The sequence below is a fragment of the Eumetopias jubatus genome, unplaced genomic scaffold (genome assembly GCF_037043125.1).
Source record: "Eumetopias jubatus isolate StellerSeaLion01/CBP00866 unplaced genomic scaffold, mEumJub1_p1.0 scaffold_14, whole genome shotgun sequence".
NCBI classification, from domain to species: Eukaryota; Metazoa; Chordata; class Mammalia; order Carnivora; family Otariidae; genus Eumetopias; species Eumetopias jubatus.
The window spans coordinates 87292603-87311248 of NW_028274820.1; the positions used below are offsets into that span (position 1 = coordinate 87292603).

Consider the following 18646-nt stretch of genomic DNA (forward strand, 5'->3'; position numbering starts at 1 on the left):
GCTGTTTACTTTTTTTATGACTGAGTTGTAGGAATTGCTTATGTTTTCTGGATATAAATTCTTAGTTATGTATTACAAATATTTTCTCTAAGTCTGTGGCTTGCTTATTCATTTTTTTAAAGATTTATTTTAGAGAGAGCATGTGCATGAAAGCGCAAGTAAGGGGAGGGGTAGAGGGAGAGAGAATATTCAAGCAGACTTCTGCTGAGCATGGAGCCCAACAACTGGGGCTTGATCTCAGGACACATGATATCATGATCTGAGCCAAAACCAAGAGTTGGACGCTTAACCGACTGAGCCACCCAGGCGCCCCTTATTCATTTTCTTAATACTAACTTTTATAACTTTTAAAATAGCTATTAAGGTATAATTGACATACAATAAACTTTACTTTTTAGTGTACAAGTTGAAAAATTTTCATCCATATACTCTCAAAAATACCACCACACTTAAAATATTAGACATATCTACTACCCCAGAAGTTTCTCATATCTCCTTTTAATTTGTCTCACCTACCTCCATCCCCATCTGTAGGCAACCACCGATCTGTGTTCTTTCACTATTGATTGATTTACATTTTCTAGGATTTTATGTAAATGGAGAAATATATATTTCTTTTGTCTGATTTCACTCAAAGATATCTTGAAATACATCTGTATTGTTTGTGTCAATAATTCATCCATTTTTGTTGCCTAGCTGAATTCTCTTGTATCTTACATATCACTTTATTTATCCAATTACCTGTTGATGGACATTAGATTGTTTCTAGTTTTTGGCTATTACAAATAAAGATACAATGAAAAGTAATGTTACAAGTGTTTGTGGTTCTAATTTGCATTGTAAAAATGATTAGTGATGTTGACCATCTTCTCATATGCCTGTTTTGCCTTCCCTAAATGTTGGTTGGTGAAGTGGCTATTCAAAGGTTTGTCCATTTTAATTTGGTTGTTTTCTTATTATTGAATCTTGAGGGTTTTTTTGAAGTTTTGTATGTAAGTTCTTTATCAGATATTTGATTTGCAAATATTTTCTCATCTTCTGTATTACTCCCCACTGGCTCCAACTTTCCTTCTCTCCTAATATTGGGGGGAATCTTTATTAAGTATAATGCTGGCTATGGATATTTTATAGATGTCCTCTATCAGTTGAGAAAGTTGCCCTTTTTGTATAGTTTTCTGAAGGTTTCTAATCCTGAATGGGTATTGATTTTGTTCTTGTTGCTCCACACCTTAAAACTCTTTTGTGTTTCTCTACTCCACCTGGAATAGAGTCGAGATTTCATAATATGGGCAGATGTCGCAGCTCTTTTCCAGCAAGATGGGCAGTCTGTTCCCCTAACTTATAAATCCTGACTGGCCTTGTGACTTGCTTTGACTACCAGGAAATTCTGTGAAAATGTTATTGCAACTTCTGAGCAAAACCTCAAGAGGTTTTGTAGCTCTGCTCTCTCTTAGAACTCTGAGAGCACAGTGCTCTGAAGAAAGCCCACCTGACCTCCTTGAGCCTCCTTGAGAGGCTCAATCATCCCAGCAAATTTCAGCTTCCTCACTTCCACCCCAACTAAGTCCACTTCTTCAACCAGTCTACCAGATGATATAGCAACATGATTGAGTCCAGGAGCTACCACTGGAAGAACTGTCCATTGAACTCACAGAATCTTAAAACCTCATAAATCACTGTTGTTTTCAGACACTGAGGTGATTTATTACACAGCCTAAGACATACATAGATATGGATCTGGACTTTTCTAGTCTTATTTCCATGCCACCTGTTTCTTTGCTAGTCCTTTCGATTAGAGTAAGTGATATTCCCAACTACCCTGTTACTTGAGTTAGAAGCTAAATCATCATCCTTGATACCTTCCTCCCCTTCCTACATTCAACTATCACTAAATTCCATTTGTTCTGTCTCCAAAATATGTCAGAGCTGTCTAATCCTCTTCATCTCCATACCATTCTAGTCCAAGTCTTCATCTCATCTCTTGCTTGAATTACTGTAACAACATACAACTGGTCTGTCAATTCCTCTGATTTATTCTCCACAAAGCACACTGTGTGTGTATGTTTAATGTTAATCAGATCTTGGCTTTCCATTGTGTTTAATAGATCCCATTGTGTTTATAATTCAGACTCCTTATGATAGCATAGAATGCCCTGGTGACTGCCTACATCTCAACACATACCATTTGACCTTGCTGTTTCTGTGTAGTAGGGTGAGTAGTGACCCCCCTGAAAAGATATATGGAATCCCAAAATGTGACCTTAAGGTCTTAGGAGATGTAATTACGTTAAAGATCTCAAGGTGAGATCATCCTGGATTAGTTTAGGCCCTAAATCCAATGAGGAGTATCTTTGTTCAACACAGAAAGATACCAGGAAGAAGGCCATGTGAACATGGAGGCAGACTGGAGTTACACTGCCACAAGCCAAGAACACCAGGAGCTACTAGATACTGGAAAAGGAAAAGAAGGATCCTCTCCTAGAGCTTTTCAGAGGGAAATGGTCCTGCCAGCACCTTGATTTCAGGCTTCTGGGCTCCAGAACTGTGAGAGAATAAGTTTCTGTTGTTTTAAACCACCAAGTTTGTGCTAATTTGTTATGGCAGTTTGAGGAAACTAATAATACACTCTGTTTCATCCTTTAAGTACCCTTGAAGCACTTTCATTGCTAAACCCATCTAAAGCTCTAAAATGAGTCCTCCTACTACTAGCTCCTCTGTCCCATTTTCTTCCTTTATATCACCCTCCCTATTCCTTATAAATTGTAATTGTATGATTAAAAAGGATTTTTAAAATCACCTTTCTCACATTGAAAAAATATCTCAAGACAAATTGTGAACAAGTTTTGAACAGTAAAATTTTCTTTTTTCATTGCTTGCTTAATTCTGTGGCTGAATTACAAACCATTGTGATAGTTCTTTGATTTTCTGTGTGGGCCACCCCCTCTTGGAAAAGAGATTGTGATGCATTGTGTTTTATTTTAAAATTAATACATTGATACTTACATATTTAAAATTCAAAGGTTGATATATAGTATCAAGGAGGAAGACCTTCCTCTGCCCAGTGTTCCTGCTAGCTGGACTTAGAATCAAATTGCCATGGGACAGATTAACAGGAGAAAATCAAATTTAATAGGTGTACATATGGGGAGTCCAATGCAGACATGAAATTCCAAAGACAGTGAGGCAACACAAAGCTTACATGAGTGAAGGCAAGGGGTAGGTTCTAAGGATACAAAAGGGAGAAAGTTCATTAGTAACAAGGTGAAAGGAGATGTTTGGAAAAACAAGGTTTTGGAGTTCTGCAGTTAAGTTCCTTAGGTGAAGGGGAGCCTCTGTTAATAGCTCTTTTCCTGGTACAGGCTCTTTTTCCCAGCTTAGCAGTTGAGGGGGAGTCAGAGAGCTTTTCTTGCATCTGCTGGGTTTTGATTACTTTTAACTCAAAATAATCTTTATATCAAAGTGGCCCATCTTGGGACAGCCTGCCTTTGACCCCCTATGATAAGTTCTAAAATAGTTTTTCTAAAATTTTTTTTTAAATACATTGTTTTGTTTTTTAAGATTTTATTTATTTATTTGACGGAGAGAGAGAGAGCTAGTGAGAGCAGGAACACAAGCAGGGGGAGTGGGAGAGGGAGAAGCAGGCTTCCGGCCAAGCAGGGAGCCTGATGCGGGACTCAATCCCAGGACCCTGGGATCATGACCTGAGCCTAAGGCAGACGCTTAACGACTGAGCCGCCATTTTAGGCGCCCCTAAAATGTTGGTTCTTAATGAACTTTATTTTTTTTTTTAGCTTTTATTGCTATATCTACAGCAGTTGTTTCTCCAAATTAAAAATAATGAAAACCTATTGAATTATGGGACAACACTGTTTAGTATAGCACTACTCAGCATTTATGCTCAAGAGTTGGAAAAATGAAAATTATAAAATTTATGAATAAAGTAAAAATGTGATTAAACATTGAAATTTTTAAAATATTTTATTGCATGAATGTATCAGACTAACTGGTTTCCCAAAACATTTAGTTTGTTTCAGTTTTTTTTTTTTTTTTCAAGAAGGCTCCATCCCCAGCTCGGGGCTTGTAACTCCTGACCCTGAGATAACAGTCACATGCTTACCAACCAGGTGCCCTGAACATTAAAATTTTTCCCTGAGTTGTGTTTCTATCAGACCATTGTGTTTTGCTTCAGATTAGAAAGTTTACATTTTACTTGTGTAACTTTTTTTTTTTTTTTTAACCAGAGAGAATGCACATGAGCAGGGCAGGGAGAGGCAGAGGGAGAGGAAGAGGGAAAGGGAGAGAGAGAATCTTAAGGAGGCTCCACACTCAGTGGGGACCCCGCTGCAGGGCTCCATCTCACAACCCCCAAGATCATGACCTGAACCAAAATCAAGAGTCGGACGCTCAACTGACTGAGCCACCCAGGTGCCCCCTTATGTAAATTTTTAATAACAAAAAAATTCTATTTGGTTATGAATAAAATTATATATATATGCAAGAAATACTTCCTGTATTTAGGAGTATTGTATATAGGGTGATGCATGGTGTACAACAGATTGTATAAAAACCCATTTTTATTAGTTACAACACTGTACCTAACCAGTTGTCAGAGGAGGCTGACTTCTAAACTGAGACTTTAAAGGATAACTAGAGAAAGGAAGGAGAAGGGAGTATGAGTTAATGAGAAAGACAGAGATGTGAATACTCCCTTACTTACCTGTGTAGTCTGTTCTCTAACATACAGTTGTATTCCTAAGAAACTTTCCCAAAAATCATGTTACCATACCTATTACTTTGATATGGATAAAAAGGATCAATGACTAAAAAATAGCAATCTTAATTTTTCTATGACAATTTTGATAATAAATTTCTTTTAAGATTTTATTTACGTGAGAGAGAGAGAGTATGAGAGGGGGCAGTGTCAGAGGGAGAAGCAGACTCCCTACTGAGCAGGGAGCCCGATGTGGGACTTGATCCTGGGACTTGAGGATCATGACCTGAGCCGAAGGCAGTCGCCTAACCAACTGAGCCACCCAGGCGCCCGATAATAAATTTTAATCACTACTTAAGATGTAAACAGTATATAAACCTAAACAGTTGTTATGGTGTAGTGATTAAAGCCTTGGCTCTGGGGTCAGTGAGTCAGTAGAGATGCTTTTAACTTCAAATAACAGAAGGTCCTCTGACAGTGGGTTAAACAAATCGGGTCTCTCCCGCCCCCTGCCTCCTCCCCAAGAAAGCTAGAGTTAGGCAGCTTCTGGTGAAAGCTGAGTGGCTTATAGTTGGCTATCTCTGAGATTCTCTTGATTTTTTTCTTCATTTTTTTCTACACAGTGGTAGCATTTTGTTTTGGAGAGCAGAACTTATCTCTGCATACATCTCAGCATTTGTCCTTTGGCTGGAAGGTGGCTAGGAAGAACTGGGTTGAAAATGGTGATTGGGTCGGCCAACCAACAATATTAGCCGTCAGACTGACTGATATTTAATGTCACGTCTGCCACTGATTAGCATTGTAACGGTGGTCAAGTTAATTAGCCTTTCTAAGCCAAAACTTCTTCATCTGTATGATGAGGATAAAGAGGATAATTATTATTAAAATACTACTCCTATTTCTTACTCCTACTAAAATGAGAGAATGAATGTAAAAATCCAAGCAATGTACCAGACAAGGGAGTTAGGGCTCACAAAATATTCACTCTGATTTTATCATCATCATCATCATCATCATCATCATCAAAATCATCATCATCATTCATGTCAACATCAGCTTCATTCTTTTATTGAGGTAAAAGTCACATAACATAAAATTGACCATTTTAAAATGTGCAAGTCAGTGACATTTGATACATTCACGGTGTTGTGCAACTATCGATCTAGTTCCAGAATATTTTTAATCACTCCATAAGGACCTGTGGTACCCATTAAGTAGTCTCTCCTTTTCCCCTTAACACAGCTTCTGGTAATTACTGATCTGCTTTCTATCTCTATGGATTTACCTGTTCTGGATATTTTGTATAAATGGAATCATTCAGTACATAACCTGTTATGTCTGATTTCTTTCACTTAGCATGTTTTTTTTTAAGATTTTATTTATTTATTTGAGAGAGAGAGAGCACATGAGATGGGGGAGGGTCAGAGGGAGAAGCAGACTCCCTGCTGAGCAGGGAGCCCGATGTGGGACTCGATCCAGGGACTCCAGGATCATGACCTGAGCCGAAGGCAGTCACTTAACCAACTGAGCCACCCAGGCGCCCATGTTTTTGAGGTTCGTCCATCTCATAGCATGTATCAGTACTCTGTTCCTTTTTATGGCTGAATAGTATTCCATTTTATAGAATTACTTCATTTTGTTCTTCCATTTATTAGTTGATAGACATTTGGGTGGTTTCTACCTTTTGGCCATTGTGAGTAGCGCTGCTCTGAACATTTGTTTACAAGTGTTTGTTTGAATACCTTTTTTTACTTCTTGTGAGTATATATGTAGGAGTAGAACTTTTGGGTCATGTAGTAATTCTGTGGTTAACTTTTTGAGGAACTGCCAAGCTATGTTCTACATCATCTGTACATTTTCATTCCCACTAGCAGTGTCTGAGAGAGTTCTAGTTTCTGTACATCCTTGTCAAGACTTATTTTCTCTTTGTTTGTTTTTCATTATACCCATCCTAGTGTGGATGTGAAGTTATTTTTCATTGTGATTTTTATTTGCATTTCCCTGATGCTTAGTGATACATCTTTTCATGTGCCTGTTTCCCATTTGCTTATCTTCCTTGGAGAGAGGACTATTGAGGTCCTTTGCCGTTTTTAAATTAGCTTGTCTTTTTTGTTGTTGAGTTGTAAGAATTTTTAATATTTTCTGGTTACTAATCCCTTATTAGGTTTATTATTTGCAAATATTTTCTCCCATTAATTTTCTCTGCGTGTTATGAAGTAGGGCCAACCATCAATTTTATTTTTATCCTACTTTTGTCACCTATATTACCCATTATTTTTTTTTTAAGATTTTTTATTTATTTATTTGACAGAGAGAGACACAGCGAGAGCAGGAACACAAGCAGGGGGAGTGGGAGAGGGAGAAGCAGGTCTCCTGCTGAGCAGGGAGCCTGATGTGGGACTCGATCCCAGGACCCTGGGATCATGACCTGAGCCGAAGGCAGACGCTTAATGACTGAGCCACCCAGGCGCCCTGTATTACCCATTATTAACATGAAGCCACTGCAACAAAACATCTGAATCATTTCTCTGAATAGCTTTTTCTCTGTATACTCAACCAGTAGTAATTTCCTTCTTGATTTTTATAATTGAAATAATCTACATAATGTAAAATATGTTCCCTAATTAACTGACACCATTTTATCCAGTGTGTAACAAGAAATCTTGAGCTGCATTAGACATATCTATAGTAGGTCCAGGTTTTTTAATTTAGGAAATTGGCAGGGCTGGTTAGTAAATCTCTAAGTTTGTTTTTAAGTTTAAAATTTCATCACTGATTTTGAACATTGAATTTGCTATCAGAATGTAGTTGATGAGAATATGTGATTGCTGCTTTTGCAGTCTAATCTTGTTTTATTTGGTAATTCATAGTCTGTTTATGTCTTTTATGGAATGGCATACCTTCATTAAAAGTTAACTTACTAGTCCTTTTCTCCCCTTTCATCTACAGTTCAGGATGATGTAGTTTGGGAAAAAGTGGTGGTGGTATGGCAGCCTGTACAGGGCTGTGTCATACTGTTCTTTAGCATTAAAAACACAGCGTACCAGCATAGGATGGATAGGACGGATCTTAGGCATTCTTCAGCTAACTGTCCAAAGTTTTAACTTAAAGTTGTTTAACTATTTTTTCTAAACAAAGGATATAATTTGGTTTTTTCTTTTTTTAGTACTTGATTCTGAAACTTGAAAGGCCTGCTATAGTCCAGAACATCACATTTGGAAAATATGAGAAAACTCATGTCTGCAATTTGAAGAAATTTAAAGTCTTCGGTGGAATGAATGAAGAAAATATGACAGAGCTATTGTCCAGGTGAGTTATGATTATGGGGAAGAAAGAGTTGTCTTCTAAACAAGCTGCAGTCTTAGTTTTATCTCTCTGTGGCCAAATCTGCATGGTTTGATCCTTCTTTCAAGGGAGAAAAGAATATTTCTACTGTTGTATTTCTAGTGCCTTATTTTAATATTGTGGCTTGAGTTAGCCTTTTTTTTAACCACCAGCCACAACTTAATATTGTTACTAAAGAAGAAAATAAAACTTGGATTTTTTTTTTCCCTACTTATTTTTCGATCTTATTTTTGAACTGTAAATGACCACAGAAATATTTTCAGCTTCAGAAAAAACTTTGCTTTGAAATTTTGGGATTTGGGGAGGTCTGGGTGGCTCAATCAGTTAAGCATCCGCCTTCGGCCCAGGTCATGATCCCAGGGTCCTGGGATCGAGTTCCACATCGGGCTCCTTGCCCAGCGGGGAGCCTGCTTCTCCCCCTCCCACTCCCCCTGCTTGTGCTCTGTCTCTCTCTCTCTGACAATTAAATAAATAAAATCTTAAAAAATATATGTACAGACTCTATCTAAAACATTGTTTGCCTTAATCCAGAAACAGTATTTTGGGAATTTAGTATAAATTGGAGACTAAAAAGAGAAAGAGTATGTGACTGTATCTACCACAGTACCTGCCACTTGGAAGGAGCTTAGTAAATTTGAGTTTTAAAGACATAGACCATGAGGAATGAAAGTGTTAATTTGCCCCCTAGATAATGAAAAATCAGACAGCCAGTAGAAGGGACAAATCAAGAATGTTTTAGAATATATTTGTGATATAATATGTGCCATTAGCACAGTATTTGATATAAGTAAATATTACATCTATACTGCATTTAAGTCATGAAAGTATTTTAGGACATAAGGCAACCTGAAGGTAAGTGATTTTCCCATAAATACTTGTGTTTCAATCCTGTTTATGTAGAAAGGTGATAAGTGTTTATTTTTATGTAGGATGAAGTGGGTGCTATTAAACCAATGGAATAAGAGTGTCTTTGAAAATTTATTGAGCTCTAAAAGGAACATTATTAACATCTTAATCAGAATTTTTAAGAACTTAATTGTTTCACAGACTAATATTTGACTCTAAGTTGTCAGATATGAACGTGAATTATTTTTAATTTTTTTCTTACTGTGTACATATTTTATGTTATGTTCAGTTATATGCTAAGGACACTAGGTCCTATCACACATTTCCATGCACTGTAGCCACATCTTTTAATTAACACTGATCATTTTTCATTAGGCCTCATATAATTAAGAGAACACAGTTATGATGCAGTTGATATGAATATATGTTTTGACCTATATTCTCATGTTTGACTACTTTTTTTTAAAGCTTATTTATTTATTTATTTGTCAGAGAGAGCACAAGCAGGGGGAATGGCAGGTAGAGGGAGAAGAAGGCTCCCCACTAAGCAAGGAGCCCGATAAGGGACTCGATCCCAGGACCCTGGGATCATGACCTGAGCCGAAGGCAGACCCTTAACCAACTGAGCCTCCTAGGCGTCCCTTCGACTACTTCTTTGCATTTTCATGTATTTTGTTTAACCTTAAGATCTGAGTATGATTTATGTTTCAGTGTGTTTACTAAATTATAAAGTCAGATTTGATAACCTATTTTTTTTTCACAGTGGCTTAAAGAATGATTATAACAAAGAAACATTCACCTTGAAGCATAAAATTGATGAACAGATGTTCCCTTGTCGATTCATTAAAATAGGTAAGGTTTTTAGCATTCTGAAATAGAAATAAATTCCTTATACCATCAGTTAACAAACTACAGCCTCTGGGCCGAATCCTTCAGAACTCCTGTTTCTTTTCTTTTCTTTTTCTTTTTTTTTTTTAGAACTCCTGTTTCTTAAAATAAGATTTTATGGGAACACTGCCACACTGGTTATTCACTGGTTGTAATGTCTGTCTCGCATTTGCTCTACAAAGTAGTTGCAAGAGACAAGATGTTTACTGTTTGGCCCTTTGCAGCAAAAGTTTTCTTTTCCCTGCTTTATAAATCTATAACTAACAGTTATTTCAAGTGGAACATTTTCTAAATATTTTTTCATTTGAAGGTTTTTTGGAAGGTTTAATGAGATAAGTGACTTAGTTCAGCTTTGATTGTTTTATGGAAGGTTTATCAAGTTATTGTAAAGCTATAATATTCTAAAACTAAATACTGATGAATTCCTTAAGGCAGTATATTAAGGTTACTTTCTGTTTTTTTTTAACTCTTCCCCCATTCTGTTTTATGTCTTTTTTTTTTTTGGTGAAATGTTCGTCAAACCCGTTAAACTAATTTTGTGTCCTATGGTGCAAGTAATGTTTGAAAAATACTACCTAAGGCATGTATTTATTTAGCAAGTGTTTAGCTTAAGACAGTATTTGTAATGCCTTCTCAACATCGGTATTTTTAGTTATTTTGCTTTTCTTTAGGATTTATTTCTTTTTTTAAGGTAGAGAAGTTGAGGACTTGATCTTTCAATTTGCAGTCTGCATCTATGTTGCATAACTGAAAATACTGTGTTAAAATTAAAGTGAATCAGATCCTTCAAAGAATATTAATAAAAGCCAGAATCCCATGTTTTGATTTGGGAGAAAAATTCCTCTTTTGGAACAAGCAGTGTACTTCATAGTCATTTTTTGCCAATCTATCAGGAAGTGGTCAGTTCATTTCATTGAATCAAATAGTTCTATTGGGCAAAAAGAATATCTAAGGTCTTAATAAAGATTACTATAGAGGAAAAACTACTTTTACAATAGGGCTATCCTGTGTATTACTTTCTTTTATGACTATAGTTTCTGTTGTTATATTAAATAATTGTAAATAAAAACCTGTTTCCTGTTTTTCTGTGAGAATTTATGAATAAGCAAATTTTTTGACTAAGTTTAACTCTTGTTTTTTTTTTTTTTTTGTACTGAGTACTTCTCTCCTCAGTATGCAGACCACCCAGTTTCTATAGACCCTAGCATAGTTTTAATAGTTCTACGTTTGCATCTTTCAAATACACAAGCAGTGAAATATCTTATGTTTTCCTATAATAAATTTAGGTTATGTTAAATTTTAAAGTACTTATTCAACTTCTGTTTTGCTTCATCATGCAAAATGAAATTTCTCTTTCTCTTTTTATATTCAGAATCTTTTATTTGTGCTTTTTTGCACAGTACCTACAGTCATTGGTTTACTTTGAAGGAAACTACCTACTGCTACTGCTTCTATAGTTCTCAGTCTTCTAGTATTATTCGTTAGAAGTATGAATAAATGTCTGTTTAGGGAAGTTGCATAGTTTTCTTCCCTTAAAAATTTATAAAACAGAAGTCTCTTCTGCCAGTTAGACATTCAGCTGCCCAAAGATAAGAAATTGGACCTCTTTCCAGCCCTTTCTGTCAGCATTTAATTACAGGACATAATGATGTCTTTTACTGAGCCCTGGGTTAGTTTTAGGTATTCAGGCAAAATGTTAATTGGAGCTTTTCAAATAATTGTAGACACTTATTAACTCATTTGATACTTAGGATATTAATATTTAGTTAACTTCATATTTCTTTTCTGTTAGAAGATGTTAATAGTGGTCTGCTGTGTGCTTGCTTTCTAGTCTTCGCAACATTCTCTTGATAAATTTTCTTCGAAAATAATATAATGTGAAAATGTGAAACTCAAAGCCTTTATGTTAGGTCAGTATTTTTAGTTTATCACCATGTTTTCTTTAAAAAAATCATTCTGAAAAAGCACTTGAGTGATATGTGGCGCTCTTGTGGTGGTAATTTAGCAGGTATTTGTTTTGTGCTTAGGATAAATTGTTAGAGTGACTTGGATTTCTGTGGATTTTTCGGATTTTTGCAGACTGGGTGGTTGTGAGGGCTTTAGGGAGAAGCTTCAGCTCTGGCTGGATTTGGCCTGCATTCTGGATCCTCAGAAGTATTTAGAAGTCTAGAATGAGTACTAAGTCTGGGAGGGGTGCCCTGATGGTAGCCCTTTATGAAAGCAGGTGGAAAGATGACATCCTACCTACCGTAAACTCCTCTGAATCCTTAGGTTTTTGGATTCACTCTTCTGTTTCAATAATTTACCTTCCCTTTCCCTCAATAATATCAAACTTATAATTACTGTATATTTTTAGGATGTTTATTTTCTTTTGGATATTCTTGTGTTACTGACGTTTTTAAAAATCAGCTTGTTCAATTATATGTAAAGAGAAAAATGGATATGGGGCGCCTGGCTGGCTCAGTTGGTGGAGCATGCGACTTGATCTTGGGGTTATGAGTTCGAGCCCCACGTTGAATGTAGAGATTACTTAAAAAATAAAATCTTAAAAAAAAATTGGATGTATACCACTGAGCCTCTGATTGAGATTACATTATAATTAATTTGAGGGAAACTGGCATGTTTACAACATTGAGTTTTCCCATTTAAGAACATAGTATGTCCTTTCATTTATTCAGCTCTTACTTAACATTTTATATTTTCTTCAGTAGATCCTGCCTGTATTAAGGTTTATTCTGAGATACTGTAAGCTCTTGTGACCATTTTAAAGGGGACTTTCTCATTAAATTTTCTAGTTGGTTATTACAGGTAGAGGGAAAACTGATTTTCATGTTTACCTTGCATACAATCTTAAGTTTTTCAGTTGACTCTCGAATTTTTTATGAAAATAACTATATCATCTTCAAGTGATACTCTTTTTTCTTAATTTGCTTTTTTTCTCTCTCTCTCTTACTGCATTGGCTAAGATCTCCCATATAGTGTTGAATAATAGAGATAATTGGACTTCTCTGTCTTGTTCCTGACTTGAGCAGCAATACTTAATGTTTCTCCATTAGGTTTTAATTTTGAGGTCTTTGATATTTAACAAAAAATTTAGGTAAGGTAGTTTTCTTTGTCTTCTATTTCTTACGTATTAGGAGGGTTTTTTCTCTTCTAATGAGTAGAAAATAAATTTTATTAATTTACTCTTAGCACCACTTGAGGTTATCAGACACATTTTTTACGTTGTTAACATGGTGAATTACACTAATAGAGCTTCTATTATGGAACCATCCTTCCATTCCTGGAATGAACTCTATTTGGTTACAGTGAAAACCTGGTAGAATTTTTTGGCATCTTTAAAAAAAATTTTGAATATATACTTATAGCTGAGATCAGCCTTAAATTCTTTTTCTTCTGAGTTTGTTTTCAGGTTTACACCACTTGTTATGTAATTGAACTTTTGATCTCTTTTTGTGCTCTGATACAGTTTAATTTATGTAGTAATTATTTGCTTCTTGTGGGTTTGATAAAATTTGACTGCTAAATCATCTAGTCCTGGTCCTGTTTTCAGAGGGGTAGATAAATGAGCACTTTGAATTTATTTTATCGTGTTTTGTTTTGTTTTTTAAAGATTTTAATTATTTGCTTGACAGAGAGAGACACAGTGAGAGAGGGAACATAAGCAGGGGGAGTGGGAGAGGGAGAAGTAGGCTTCCCGCAGAGCAGGGAGCCCGATGCGGGGCTCGATCCCAGGACCTTGGGATCATGACCTGAGCCGAAGGCAGACGCTCAACGACTGAGCCACTCAGGCACCCCTATTCTATAGTGTTTTTATAAATTATACCCCTTGATGGCATGGATCATATTTTCTTTTTATTCTTACTGTAACCCCAGCACCTAATAATACAGTGTTAGGCTTATAGAAAATGTCCTGAAAATTTATTGAATGAATTTAAATGGGCATGAATAGTGATTTTACTCTGCTAAAGTTTTATTTGAACTGTGTTAATTTTTTTTTCTTTTTCTTTTTTTCTTTCTTTTCTCCACAAAGTTCCACTCTTATCCTGGGGACCCAGCTTTAACTTTAGCATCTGGTATGTTGAACTTAGTGGCATTGATGATCCTGATGTAGTACAACCCTGTCTCAACTGGTACAGCAAGGTAGGACTGTATTTTAAAATCCTGATTTTATGTTTCTGATACCTATAAAGGGAGAAATGTGTAAAGCTTTTGTCTTCATTGAGAATAATTTAAAATACTGAGAATAGTAATAACTGTAATTATTAATCAACTAATATCTATTTACATTCTGCCAGCTGCTAAGCAATCTTTATAGCATTTAATCATTACCACTCTATGAGATAGGTAGTTATTATCCCTCTTTTACAGATGATGAAATGGAGCACCGAGACTTTGAGGATCTTGCTTGGTCCACACAGTTCACAGTCGTAAAGTGCCTACACCAGCATATAAACTCATGCAGTCTAGCTCCAGAGTCTGCCATTATATGTATTATTAAACCTATCTGATCCTGAATTTTGTTTTCAACCAATATTGATAGAAATATTTAAACACAGTTTTTAGTGGGGTAGTGTTGATTCTGTGCTGCTTTGTTTTTTTTTTAAAGATTTTATTTATTTATTTGACAGAGAGAGACACAGCGAGAGCAGGAACCAAGCAGGGGGAGTGGGAGGGGGAGAAGCAGGCTTCCTGCCAAGCAATGTGGGGCTTGATTCCAGGACCCCGGGATCATGACCTGAGCCGCAGGCAAATGCTTAATGACTGAGCCACCCAGGTGTCCCTCTGTACTGCTTTTATAATATATTACTCCATTGTGTTTGTTGAGTAAAATAGGAATATTTACTTTTCCTTCAAAGAATTTGAAATAGCTTCTGTAAATATTATGATCTTGTGCTTATAGGAAGTATAAAATTATATTTAACAATTTTGTTCATAGATCACTTTATACAGTAGATGCAGCCTGAAAAATGTGAGTTTAAGTTATTAAGAAATAGGTCTTTTGGGTTTTTTGCATACCTTTTATGCTTTGTTTTGTTTTTGATGAGTATTTATTCGACTCTTACAGCTTTTTTTTGATGGGGGCTCTCTCTTGTCAAGGAGATGATAAAGCTTTAGTCTATTCACTACTTCTTACTACTTTTATTTGCAAGTAGGGGTGAACTGATCTACTCATAGGAGATTGGGAAGCACTATAAATTCTTTCTAAGGCTTTTCATAATGGAATTTTGGCTCTTTTCTGGTTAGTTTAATTGAGGAACTCTTTGATAGTTTATTTGTGGCATTTGATTATATTCAACTTAAAATAGATGCTTTTAGTATTTTCTGTATTTTTCATATATTCTTGGATTTCCTATAATACTGTAAGATCTTTCAAGGTAGAAACAATATTTTTAAATGTTAAAAATCACCTTTACAGTGTTATACACATAGTTGTATAAACTTAGCATCTCCTAAATTCTATTGGTTCTTTTAAAAAATAATGATTAAATTTCTCTGATTGTTGAATGCAATTTTCTCTTTAGCCTATGGTGTGTGTGTGTGTGTATGTGTATTTTAGTATACTCACACATATCTCTTGATATTGTAGAAAGTTGCAAATTTCACCTGTTACCCCAACATTGTGGAGAGATTATATTTGAGAACATAAAATTTTTCAGTCCTAACTTTTCAAGTTTGCTGCATTTATTATGAACCTCTGGAAATTAGATAAAATCTTCGCCTCTTTGAGTTTCAGTCTTTTTTTTTAAAGTGTTGAAATTCTATTTCATAAATTTTCTCCTACTGTATATCTATATGCAGCCTGATAGAAAACTTACAATACAGATATGATTCACATTCCTAAAGTCAACATGATAAAAAGGTATTACTGTTAAATATGATTCCAGATAGTTATGATAAATCTTTATTTAGAAGCCAAGGGTAAGAAATTAATAAAGTTTGTTTGGATAAAGAATGAATCTTTTGTTATTTGAATAAGGAAAATCTTGGTTAAGTGTAATACTTAAGGAAAAATGTTTTGACATTTTATTAATTAGAAAATCAGCCAATTACAAATTGATTTGTGTTTCAAGTCTTATAAATCTTCCTAAAAGGTAGTATTCTTGTCTTTTAAAAGAATAATGCTTATAAGTAAATAATATTATTGTTTGGTTATCATGCATTGCTGCTTTGTCATTAGTTAATTTTGGTAATTTTTATTTAGGAAATTTGTGGAAATTTTATAAATTATTCTTGAAGATACTGCTTGTTTGTTTGTTTTTTTAAGTTTTTTATCTGAGCTTGTATTTTTGGCATTCACCTTAATAGGGAAGAGTTAGTACATTGAACGTTCTTCTTTTTAGATTCTAGTTAATTGATATTTTTACTTTATAGCTATTTAATAGATGATGTAGCCCAGGCTTCGAAAAAAATATAAAATTTAAATAGTCTTTTTCTGATCATTTTGAGTCATAAATTCTGTTTGTGGTTTTTGAAATACATAAAACACTTGATAATATTTGCTTTTCATGTAATAACTTGAACCAAGAACAAAAAGCGTAATATAACTTATATATATTATTTAATGGTTTCTAAGCTTTCAGTACCAACATTGTAATCTGATGAGTTAATGCCACGGAAATTATAATCTTTGCAATCTTAAGTGGTCTTTGATAAACAGTTTTTCTGCTTTTTCAGGCTCTAGAATTAGGTTTGGTTTCATCTTTTTATATCTTTCATCTTTATGAAATATATACCTTTGGGTATATATGTGTATATTTGTATATCTTCATCTCTTCTGTATCTTTCTGCTATATGCTTTTGTGACTTTTGGCAAGTTATTACAACTGACTAAGCTTCAGCTTTGCCTTTCAAAGTAGAAATAATGATACTAATGAATAGTACAATGCTTAGCACATAGTAAACGCTCACTTTAGGTTAGTTGTCACTTATTGCCTACCATAATAACTAAGCAAATCTCTTCTTTTCATACTTTCTCTTGTGTTCCAGTAGTACCGTGAACAGGAAGCTATTCGTCTTTGCCTAAAACACTTCAGACAACACAACTATACAGAGGCCTTTGAATCGCTACAAAAAAAAACCAAGATTGCCCTGGAACATCCCATGTTAACAGATCTACATGATAAACTGGTGTTGAAGGGTGATTTTGATGCTTGTGAAGAATTGATTGAAAAAGCTGTAAATGGTATGTTATAAACATGTAAACTTTGTTTATTAGGGTGATTTCAAGTATATACAAGAAATAGTTTTTTGAAAAGAATATAATCTTATGCCAATTATTAGTTTACCTTTTTTCCCCTCTTTTTACTCTGTAAAGATTGTTAGCTTGTTGAATTATGTGCTGCTTTTATATAAGGTAGGTCCATAATGATACTTGAAAAACAACAAAGAAACATATTTGAACTCACATATCTAAATCTAAATTGCCATCTTGGGAAACCATGGAAGCATGCAATTGCATTTATGAATGCTAACATTGACTAGCACTAAACAGTGTTACAAAAAGGCTTTAAATGTTACCTTCTGTTTTGGAGGCCTATTGCTTTATGTATTTTTGTTGATAGAAAATTGCCATTTATTTAATGGCATAATTTGGCATAATGGATAGTTGGATATGTTAAAAAATGTTATTAGTAGAAAGTTATAATGAATAATGAATGAGGAGATTTGTACTGGAAACATCTGTGTGATATGGATGCTACGTAATTGTTGATTTTTCTTGGTTGGTTTTTAATCTGGTTTTGAAAGAAATGTGAATATTAGAACATGATATAATCTCCAAAGATAATTGTTTTGGAGGATGACATCTATTTGAATATTTAGGGCCTGGTATGTTTTGTTGTTTTTATTTTTATTTTTTTATTTGTTTATTTTTAAAGATTTTATTTATTTGACAGAGACACAGTGAGAGAGAGGGAACACAAGTGGGGGGAGTGGGAGAGGAGGAAGCAGGCTTCCTACGGAGCAGGGACCCTGATGCGGGGCTCGATCCCAGAACCCTGGGATCATGACCTGAACCGAAGGCAGACGCTTAACGACTGAGCCACCCAGGCGCCCCTGTTTTGTTATTTTTAAAAAGGATCTTTGTTGTTTTTTATGGAATGGTATTCTTTTAAAAAATAATCTCCCACAGTGACGAAGAACAGAATAGGTGTTGTGGTATAATTGAAAAAAATATATTGGGATGCCTGGGTGGCTCAGTCAGTTAAGCATCCAGCTCTTGGTTTCGGCTCAGGTCATGATCTCAGGGTCTTGAGATTAGCCTGGCTTTGGGCTCCCTGCTTAGCGGGGAGTTTGCTTAAGATTCTCTTCCTCGCTCCATCTGCCCCTCGCTCTGCTCAGACACATGTGTGTGTGTGTATATGTGTGTGTACACACTCTCTCAAATAAATAAATCTTAAAAAAAAAATTCGTTTTAATAGGGTGCCTGGGTGGCTCAGTTCGTTAAGTGTCTGTCTTCGGCTCAGGTCATGATCCCACAGTCCTGGGATCGAGCCCTGCGTTGGACTCCCTGCTCAGTGGGGAAGTCTGCTTCTCCCTCTCCCTCTCCCCCTCCCCACTGCTCATGCATGCTCTCTCTCTCTCTCTTTCTCTCTCAGATAAATAAAAATCTTAAAAAAAAATTTTTTTTTAAATATTTGGTCTTTGTCTCCTAAAACTCCTGAAATTTAGTGGAGGGATAAGAGTGTTTTTTGTATGCTGAGATGACAGGTGGCTAGGGTCCCTAGATAGCTTCAGATTTCCAGAAAGACCAAACCCTGTGTGTAGAGGGCTGAAATTTTCTGCCCCACCACCCCACTGTGATCTGCAGAGAGGGGATAGGGGTCAGAGATTGAGTTCAATCACCAGTGGCCA

The 18646-nt window shown here is 35.4% G+C and overlaps 1 protein-coding gene across 3 annotated transcripts in view; it reads left to right on the forward strand.

Moving 5' to 3' along the window:
* The window catches only part of MKLN1 (muskelin 1), a 177822-nt gene that overhangs the window by 52061 nt on the left and 107115 nt on the right, over nt 1-18646 (forward strand). For all 3 annotated transcript variants that reach the window (XR_003609795.2, XM_088018511.1, XM_028106146.2), the window contains exons 3-6: nt 7878-8020; nt 9666-9754; nt 13824-13933; nt 16784-16976. Coding sequence is in view for 2 of the 3 variants with exons in the window: in XM_088018511.1 (XP_087874637.1) it covers nt 7878-8020; nt 9666-9754; nt 13824-13933; nt 16784-16976 (535 nt within the window). In the remaining variant the exon portion in view is untranslated. The remainder of the gene's footprint in view (nt 1-7877; nt 8021-9665; nt 9755-13823; nt 13934-16783; nt 16977-18646) is intronic.